The sequence below is a fragment of the Symphodus melops genome, assembly GCF_947650265.1.
Source record: "Symphodus melops genome assembly, chromosome: 5".
NCBI lineage: Eukaryota > Metazoa > Chordata > Actinopteri > Labriformes > Labridae > Symphodus > Symphodus melops.
In genome coordinates this window covers 26,716,466-26,727,015 of record NC_136695.1, presented here as the reverse complement: position 1 = coordinate 26,727,015, position 10,550 = coordinate 26,716,466, and the positions used below count along the sequence as shown (strand labels likewise).

Sequence of the window (10,550 nt, the reverse complement as noted above, 5' to 3'; positions counted from 1 at the left end):
ACAGACCGCTGCAACTGCTTCTCATGAAACCGACACTTTCTGCCTTAAGCAAAAAAAAAAAAAAAAGCAGCTCTCTAATTTATCTTTAAACCCTTATTATAGTATTGGAGGACATAAAATGGTGAGTAGGTGCATCTAACCCCCCATGTTATTCATTCACACCACATTCCCAGCATTAAAAAAGAAAGAGGCACCTTATTATCAAATGTTCCTAAAGGGACTGACCTGAAATAGCTGTTGTGGTTTAAAAACGGATTTTTTTTTTCAGTCTTTTTTGTAGACTTCATCATTTTGATGTCAGGCTTTTTCGAGAGTAGAAGACATGGGCGATTCTGAAAGTCTGTTGGGGCCACAGAGGGCCCCTCCCAAACAGCTTTCATCAACATGTTATGACTCCAACAACAATGAAGCAAAACGTAAGAATATTTTTTATTACCAAAATCGCCTATTATCATTTTTACCATATAATGAACATTGTCGTATCTTTTTCAAAATATAAAAGGAATAATTATTTTTTTTAAAAACCTTAAAAAAATTCTATAAAATTTAAGTCAAATACCTTTTAGCTCTTGAAAAAGAACAGTATATTGCAATTAGCCTTAAATTATAGAGCAATACAATCCTTTACTTTCACATGTTTATCTACCCCTGATATTGGTCTGCTTAGCTCATGTCTGGATTGGCACACACTGTACTGTGTGAATCTTTGATCTTCACAATAGGACCTGATTGACGGGTGGGTGTGATGTAATAATAATAATAATGCATTTTATTTAAAGGCACCTTTAAAAACTCTCAAGGTCACCTTACAAAGCAAATAAGTAACAATTACATCGATTAAAATGAACCTTAAAAAGACAAATAACAGGAGGTAGTGGATCTATGAGACCAGAAGGGAACGGTCAGACTGAATATGCCAGTTACGCTCTCAGCCTGACGTTAGGTTGAGACAGCATTTCCAGCATGGCGACCAGCATGTATTGACCTCTACCACTTGGGTGACATCACTCAAGCTTTGCCCATTAACATTTACAGCATGGTTGGGAGGTCGTAATCGGACAGGCATACATTCTGAGCTAACGCTGCTCTTTGTATCCCTTGTGCAGAAGCCCAGCAGCCACGCTCAAGAAAACTCTGGTCATACAGGTGTCTTGATACGTGAGGGTTTTTTTGCGGTCCTGCCCAGGACACTGAAGACTGAGATTCGTCAGATACTTCTCATGTGTTAAAGACCGACGTACTGCCTCGCCAGCAGCAACCACATAAATGCCGCTGTGCAGGATTTTGTTATTGACGTCTGCATTTTAAATAAAGGACGTAGTTGCTGACTTGCTGGCTTCTATAGAAATAGAGGTCATTCATTTTCACTTTCTCTTGACGTCCAACGACACAAGACATTTTCCCAGCTTCATAACAGGAACATGGCCAGCTTCTCTGTATTTCTCACCACTTGTTTCCACTTGTTTTTCTACCACACGATGCATGTTCAACTGCTGTGACGTAATCATGACGTTACTCTCAAAATGTCCTTTTCTTCTTCTTCTTCTGTAAAACACAAACAGTGTTGGAGCCATGCTCTTCATTTTCATTATAGGCAATTGTCTATATTTCTTGAGGTTGATTCAAGTGTTTTTTTTGTTGTGCTGTTGACGGTGTAAATTTTTATTACAACAGATGAAACAGATTCATGAAAGCTTTATTGAGCACGTTGTTGGAGTTGAGGTATGTTAGTCAAAGATCTTGGTTTATTCATCATCTCAGATCTTTCGCAGGCAAGTTGAGGAGATTCTCGAATGACTCCCAGGCTTCTTGAGTTTTGAGTTCTTGAGTGTTTGAAGGAAGTTCAACGTCCTGTCCAGATCACAGATTTGACCGTTGTTTTAATGGTAAACCATGAAATCTGCTCTGATGTACCTTTGTGAGCTTGTTTCAACCAGCCTTTAAAAAGTCCCTTTTATTATTAGGAGTGTTATGATACATCAGTATGGATACACAACTATATTGTATGATCAACGTTTCAGTTTTATTGACCCAAAGAAAACAAAAGGGAATTCTGTAGTGGTGTTTTGTACTTAATCGGAAAGATACGTCGACAGAACAAGTCTTCTTATATTAGAAGATAACGCATTGTTTTGTATTTAAATGTCTGAAAAGGATTATTTACACACATATTGATTATGTTTCTTTTCTCTTTTGAATTGATATGGAACGGATCTGATTATCGATCACAGGCCCCTCTACTGAATCTCACCAGCCCGGCATCTCGTGTGTTTGAAACATCAGTGAGTTTTGTAGACTTAGACTTAGACTGAACTTTATTGATGTTGTGTACTATGGTCCAGAGAAATTAATCCAAGTTTACTGTAGTCTGGGACAAAGCTCTTTTGACAAATATGAAGTCGAGATTAGGCCCGTCAAGAGATCTTAATGATGTCTGTGGAAGTCTTTTTGGAATACTTTTTGTCGGTGCATGGTGATTATAGGGCCGTGGTTCAAATCTGACCTGTGGCTCCTTAACCCCCCCCCTTCTTTGTCCCTGATTCCCATCTCGTACCAATTTGAAAAGAGTTTTTACATTTTAAAACAGGCAAACATTAAAATGTTTTTTTCTTTTTTGCTTTAGGCTAAGTAATGAAGAGTAACTTATAATATGGTTTGATTGCTGACATTTACGATGGGCCTCCCCTCCATGCTGCTGGGTCTCAGGGGACTTTCCCATTCCCCCCCTTATGGGTGGCTTTGTGTATGCATTTACATTTAGCTAATATGTTTACAACATGACTTCATAAGGCTGTTAAAGACAGCCTGTCTTACACAGTATAAGACCTTTAAATAAAGTAACAGACATGAATATCACTGGTTGTAACTCACTAACCTAAATAAACCTAAACAATGCAGGACTGCATAAAGGTATAATCACTTTACACTGTTATTGTATATAATTGATCATTGAAGTTTATGTGGGGTCATTGGTGCAGCTGTGTTGTTTTTTTTTTTTTACATTTGCTATAATTGTTTTTATTTTTTCTTAATTCGTGTCATGCTCGTCCCGTTTACTCAAATCCCTCATATGTGTTTACAAAGTGGCTTCTGATCCCAGGTGGTTCCTGATGTTTCTCTGCAGACGCTCGTTAATCACCTCGTGTTGTGTAACTTTATCCCGGTTGTGTCCTTGTCTTGAGGTGGGGTTCCCAATCACGACTCTCGTCTCCCACGGACGCGCACGATTTCACCCTGCCTCACTTTTCCAGATGGAGCTGGCCCTCTGTGTGTGTGTGTGTGTGTGTGTGTGTGTGTGTGTGTGTGTGTGTGTGTGTGTGTGTGTGTGTGTGTGTGTGTGTGTGTGTGTGTGTGTGTGTGTGTGTGTGTGTGTGTGTGTGTGTGTGTGTGTGTGTGTGTGTGTGTGTGTGTGTGTGTGTGTGTGTCGCAGGAGAATAGCAGAGATGTTTGTTTATACAAGGCCCTCGGCTCGGCCTTATCTGCTGCAGCCACTCACGCCGTGATTTCGGACTTTCTTCAGGGAGCACTTTCTGTGTGTGTGTGTGTGTGTGTGTGCGTGTGTGTGTGCGCGCGCGCGCGTGTGTGTGTGTGTGTGTGTGTGTTTTTTACAGGCCATTGTTTTGTCGAATGGTCTCTAAAGATACAGCGTTTTTTTTTCTTCTTCCCACCTCATTAAAACCCGACTGCTGTGATTTCAAAAAAAGCCTCCACTTCACCCCCTCGACCCTCCACCCGTGCAGACTGCGGCGCAGTTATTTAGTCCCTCCTGTCAGACAATCAGCTTGAAATAAACTCGCGAGAGATCAAATATACACATCCTGATTGTTGCGTCTCGTTTTGAAATAAAATGTTCGTTATGCTTCCCCTGATAGGATTCTCCGTATTTCATCTTCAAGATCTTTAAGGACGAATATGTCATGATTTATAGGCTATTATTCAAAAAGTGACCACTTCTTATCAGTAATAGAAAATTAACACTAACAATTCTATTGGAAAGCATTAAACAAGTTATTACGCATGTTATCCATGTGTTACAGGGACACCATAGGGTTCTTATTGTTTATTATATAAGCGTTAAACTATTCCAAGGCTGTATATCCAATTTCATACATGATGTCCCTTATTTATTCATTATAACATAAAATAATCTTATTGACGATTATTGTAGTGTATTTCTTCAGAAGTCTACACAACTAAAGTAACATGTAGGCCTACCTTAACTATGCCTGGATAAATTTAACGACGTATAGGCTGTAGTTTGATGCTCAGTAAGGTAAGTAAGTAAGTACATTTTATTTATATAGCACTTTTCGCAGGCAGAGGCCACAAAGTGCTTCACAAACAAGGTTTAAAACATCACAAGCAATATACAGACAGTACAAAGATCAAAGCAGCCCTAAAAGAGGCTAATTAAAAACCTGGACAAATAAAAATGTCTTCAGTCAGGGAAATTATTATTTAAGTTTATTTAATTATTATTATTACTGTTACACTTTTGGAGTCGTCTGAATGAGCTCCACTTCTTCTAATTGTGAAAATGGTGCTATTATAAATAGTTATGGAGAGCTGCAGTAAGGAGAGCCATATTCCTGCTTTATTTTTTAATAGGCCCTTCAGTAACTTTGTGTCGCCTAATTTTAATGGTGCATTTCTGCAGTTTGACTCTGTCACGTTTCTAAACCGAGTTTACAACACTGGTTATCAATGAACACTCGTCGTGATGTTTTACCGGAGGATTTACGACCTGTGAAGTTTTCATGAATGACTCCTTTGCCTCTTGTGGCTAGGGAGGGGAATGTGTGACGTCACGTAACAGAGCTGGTCACGACGCCACGCGGGGTTGAGGGGGAGGGAGGGAGGAGGGGGGGCGACGCGCCCCTCCCACCTCCTCTACTGCTCTTATAACGGGCCCGGAGTGCGACCACTGACCACACTCGTTGTTGTTGTTGTTGTTGTTGTTTTGGGCTGGATAACATTTAGTGCGTAAAAGTAAAAAGCTGGTTTCAAAAACAGAAGCGGAGGGAAAAAAACGGAGATGTACTGGGACTCTTTCATCAAAACAGAAGACAGAGACTTGGACATCAAAGACCCGAAAATAAAGGTATGGTTTTACTTCTTTATTGTTTTTAAGGTATTTCTTGTAGGATAATGAGGACTGGATGTAATGCCATTCATTCATAATAACCAGCCTGTATAGTCTGTAATAATACTTACAATAATAATAGTTACATCACAATCTGTCTTTTTTTATCTCCAATTTCTTTATTTTTTATAATTTAAAGTTATGTTAAAATAAAATGATTATAGTAAGTGTGATATGAATACCTGAACTTTACGTCTCCTAAATGATTTGAAGTGCAAAGTGTCATAAATGCCTCTGCCTTTGGATGTTAACAAACAATCAAAGTAGCAGTGATGATAGAAGTTGTAATCAGGACTGTTTCACCACAGATGGAGGTTTGTCAGACAGGATATTACACAGAAGACTTCAGGACACAGGAGGTGCCAGCTGGCTTTGACTTTGCATCATATGGTGAGTTTAGGCAATCACCTGACTTTTGTTTAGTCCATCACAAGTTTTAATCATGACTTCTGACTGGTGCAGAGTTTCACAGCATGGATGTCTTTTTTTCTATCTTTTTTTTCCCCTTTCATCGATGTTTGCACGATCTGTTTCCTCTGAACCTGAGCCGCTCAAGGACAGAGGAAATATTTGCGCAGACTGCATCATCACATCTGTCACAGCTTTCTGAATGAGACCTTGACACACCCGGGGTTGGGGGGGGGGGTTCTCACTCAAACTCAGGGGCTGGATCAGGATGGGAGGGGGGCTGTGTGTGTGTGTGTGTGTGTGTGTGTACACAGATGTGCGTGTGTAAAATAATGCTTGAATGGGCTGAGGTAGGCAAAGACTAAGAGGGAGTGTCTTTTAACCTGACCACCCTTTTGCTCTCAGTCTTCCCTAATCCTTTCCTCCAGACTTCCTCCTCCAACAGATTTAAAGACCCCCTCCTTCCTCCCCTCTCCATCCCTCCATCACTACTCTGTCACACTCCCTCTGCTGGCGTTTCCTCTTCTCTCTTCCTCCCCCTCCCTCCCTTGTTTCCTCCGTCCATTGAGCTGAGGAGCACAGGCTTGAGTGCCTGGTGCTGATTCGACAGTAAACAAATGACTTTTTTCTTGAGTCAACATCCCCAGTCAAGATACGAAAATAAAAAGTTTGACCACCTTCAAAGACCAAACCAGGGACTTATTTTTTAAATTTACCTGATGCATTTTGGCACCCTCTCGTTTAAGTTTATTCCAACACAGCACGTAGTTAATCAGATTAAAAAAACAGATTGCAGAAGGCTGTTTTTATTTTTTAACAAAATAATATAAATGAATCCTCAGACTTGGTTGTGAGCCTGAGCTGTTTAGAGAGGTCTTCATGTGGTGCATTCAATGGTTGCTCCAAAAAGCGATGCACTCACACGTTTGCTTAGAAGAAAAATTCAAACTTTGCAGACACGAAATGGATGTAAATATTCACATCCTGCCTGAAAAGGATTTCTCAATGTGTCTTCGAAGCAGCTGATTCTCAAGTCTGGATTTCCCCAGAGCACCTAAATGCATCCAAAAAGAACTCGTTTTCACAATCAGTGGACATTACTTATTTAAAGAACATTTCAAGTCTCTGCCAGTGAATATTCCCCCCCACCCCAAAAAAAAAAGAAAGAAAGAAAGTTGCCTTTGAAACAACAAATCATCATTTTGGTCCTTTCCAAGCATGAAATATGCCTCCATCCTGCCGTCATCATCATTAACCGCCTCCATCTGTCTGTATTGTGTTTAATCTCCAGACTACCCTGGTGAAGACCTGTCTTTTCTGTTAGACAGCAAAGCACCTGGACAGCAGCAGTACGTCACAGAAAGCAGCTACGCCGAGCCGCCCAAAGCTTCTCACCCATATGACACTAAAGGTGAAACTTCAAAACACCAACAAATAAACGTCCACACATTAATGGATGCAAAAGGAGTCAAATGTTGGCGGTTTTGACTTTTATCTCACGTTGTTTGCTCTTTTTTTTTTTTTCTTCCCAGTGAGCACCAGTGACACGGCTCTCTTCAACCTGGACTCGTACCAGGAGTTCAACTGGTGGTCCTCATACCCACACGGTGAGTCTTATTGGACTCTGTTGTCTTATAATGTTCATAAAATAGATTAGATATTATTAATTTTGGTGACTAACTTTGTTTTCAATGAACAGATGGGCTGACAGTCGACCAGTCTCAAACTGGATACCAGGAGTCTCCACAGTCGTACCAGAGTCTGGTGCCTCAGAATGGACAATTCAGCCCGGCCATTGAGGGCAGCAACAGCCCCTTCGTACCTGCAAAAGGATCAAATACATTACAAAGTAAGACATTTCACCATTTCATATTTAAAAGAGCTTGTTAGTGGGCTTCAAATGCAAAGCAGTGTTTAATTCTGGTCTCTGTTAAAGGTGAGACGGATCAGAGCTACTCGTGCCACTCGGCTGAACTTTACGACTCAGACAGGCCGAGGCAGTCCTCGTCCTTCTGGCCCGAGTACTCCTCCCCCAGCTACACTGCCCCCCTCCCACACCAGCCCACAGCCTCCTGCCCCACCAACCTCAGTCCTCAATCCACGGAGCAGTACTGCCCCCGTGTGGTCAAACGCAAAACCCCACACCCACAGAGGCCAGAGAGGGAGGGACAGATGACGGGAATGTCAGCATATCCAGGTTAATACTCACTCTCCCATCTACTCTGAGCTGCTCGTTCACGCTTCTCAAATCACAATGGCATTATTTAAAGGACTCCATTATTATTGAGCCCATATTCTCGTCTTTATGTTTTACATGTTATAGATTGTTTGTCTTACAGCAACAGTTTTTAAAGCAGTGAAACATCAACTCCACCTTGAAAAGCTTTCACATTACATTGCACGTTATGCTCAAGTGTTAAGGATTCAATCTTAGTGTATACAAGGCAGGAGCCCATTTCATGTTTTTTATACTTCAGTAGTTTTTTTTACCCTGCTGTGCTGCTTCTTTAACTTCAAAAAAGGATCTGAAAACTTAATTAACCAAACATAAAAGTTAATTAAAAATACATTTGTGATACTGACTCTGTTATGCAAATATTGTTTGTTAATTGTCATTCAGGCTCTGGGCCGATCCAGCTGTGGCAGTTTTTACTGGAGTTACTTCTGGACTCCGCCTGTCGGACTTTCATCTCCTGGACGGGAGACGGCTGGGAGTTCAAGATGTCCGACCCGTCAGAGGTGAGCAAGAATTCTGTTTTGCGACCCTTCTGACTACCACGTGGCAATATGGAAGATGTTAGCCTTTATATTTAAGCAGAATGATGAGACAAGTGGAATGAGAACGATGACGTCTTTCTTTTAACCCGATAAAAAAAACGCTTCAAATAATCTCATTAAGAAAATAACTTTAGCAGAAGAGCCGATTTTCCAACTGTTCCCTCAAAACAGAGACGTCAATGGAAACAACTACAGGTGTTGTTTAAGGTTTAAGGTTAGCATCTTAAAATAGTCTCTTGAAGTAGTAACCTAAAACTGAAATTTAGTGAGTTAGTGATCTAACCTTAGAAGGAGGACATACAGTATGGGCTGATGTGTTGTTGTCAGAGAAGCCAGCACTTCAACAAAGCATGATTACTTAATGTCCCATGTAAGCTCATTTTAACATTTAATACAACATTGCTCCTTTTAAAACTAGCTCCCCCTTTACCTCCTTCAACACTAAATTCTCCTCACTGTCTTATACTATGATGGAGTTCTACTGACATAACTTCTGCTCTCACTTTAACAGAGCTTCTTCTACCATTGCTGTACGTGGACCGTGTTTTAAAGGTCCTCCGTCCTACAGGTCACTAATCAAACTCTTTGTGGTTGTTTGTTGGCCACACAGGTGGCAAAGCGCTGGGGCCAGTGCAAGAACAAACCCAAGATGAACTACGAGAAGCTGAGCCGTGGCCTGCGTTACTACTACCACAAAAACATCATTCACAAGACGGCGGGCAAGCGCTACGTGTACCGCTTTGTCTGTGACATGCAGGGCATGCTGGGAAAGACGGCGCAGGAGGTCCTGACGAGTCTGAACGTTTTGCCCACAAACGCAGAGTCCTGGCAGTGCGCCGGGGTTCAAGCAGCAGCAGCAACGTCGGAGCACAGCAGTGAAACATGGGCGTCACAGTAAGGACCAGGGGCCGGGACACTTGGTGCCGCTGGTTTAGAGACACAGAGGAGAACTGCAGCCTACAGGTAGAACGCTGCCTCCTCCAGCCAACCCCACCGATGGCTGATTTAACAAACCAAGACTAATAAATGAATCATCCTGGTGTAGTCTTTCAATACAACTCACAGTATTCACATGCAGCACTTTTCCTCTAGTGGTGTGAGGCTCAAATGTTTTTAAAATCCTGTAAATGATGGGAATCATTGCACTGTTGTCTGATTGCTTAGAAACTGAAAAGACAATGAATATTATAATCTGGAGTGACTCACACATTTGATAACCTACGACGAAGCTAACAGCTAACTGGACCCTTGTGTCTCTCTGAATTTAAACTATTAATTGGCTTTTCTGTTACTAATTAACCTGATGCAGTAAACTGGTCACGATCGGAGAGAATATCATTTATAATAAGATTTTAGACTCCAACGCAAAAGAGCTGGTGAAAAACATTTCAAGCACTAATGACAGATTTTTTTTAATGCCATTTTTTGGGGATGTGTTTCTATGAGGACACTGATTTGTAAATGTTTATACTGGTGCGATGTCGAGTTTTGTGCATACAATTTTATTTTTAATTCAAAACTCAGGTCTACCTCTTTTTCTGTTCAGATTAACATGAACTGAGATGGTTTTTTCAGGCACTCACTGTGAAGGCTTGTGTGGTCATTGTTCTGTGTAAATAAAGTGTAAATAAACATTGATTATTGTGAAGACTCTCTCTCTCCATATTTCTAGATTTGGCCTAAAAAAACAAACAAAAGTGAAACAATAAAAATACAATAAATAAGAGTGTGAATAAAACCAATGTAAAAAATGTCCAGATCAAAATGTCAAGCTCAGAGCAAAGAGGTTTTAAGCAGTGATTTAAAGTTCTTAATGGTTGGTTTTATACATCTGTTGTTACACATCATGTTGTATCATCTGTTTCCTAAAAGCTTAATAGGGACCAGGACTGCACATAAACCATAGCTTGTGGCACTGGCTGAGCTAGTCTTCCACCCTTACACAATGTGCTACTGTATGTCTGTGTCAAGGGCAATGTTTTTCCCTGCATTCAATCTGTGCCTCCCTCTAGAGGCACAGATGTGTTGTTAACATAAAAGTTGTGTTTTTTATGCCCCCCCCCCCTCCCCTGCATCCTACCTGTAACATGCCCTACCCCTTACCCCTTCCAAGGTCCGAGATGAAGCCAATCAGCGCGAGAATGTATCGCTGCAGAACCGGTCTCTTGTACCAACCTTGAATTTCCTTCGGGATCAATAAAGTATCTATCTATCTATAGCT

The 10,550-nt window shown here is 41.0% G+C and overlaps 1 protein-coding gene across 2 annotated transcripts; it reads left to right on the top strand.

Annotated features, from left to right (window-relative positions):
• The first annotated feature begins 4,956 nt into the window (after positions 1-4,956).
• etsrp (ETS1-related protein) lies at positions 4,957-9,967 on the top strand. Of its 2 annotated transcripts, none has more exons than XM_079343650.1 (8): positions 4,957-5,101; positions 5,452-5,533; positions 6,876-6,962; positions 7,084-7,158; positions 7,251-7,400; positions 7,488-7,748; positions 8,172-8,290; positions 8,940-9,967. In XM_079343650.1, exons 1-8 carry the CDS (start codon positions 5,036-5,038, stop codon positions 9,225-9,227), a joined length of 1,128 nt encoding a protein of 375 aa, XP_079199776.1. In that variant the 5' UTR covers positions 4,957-5,035; the 3' UTR covers positions 9,228-9,967. The 2 variants fall into 2 exon arrangements, with proteins under 2 accessions (XP_079199776.1, XP_079199775.1); XM_079343649.1 differs by having other exon boundaries at positions 6,843-6,962.
• The last annotated feature ends 583 nt before the right edge of the window (positions 9,968-10,550 follow it).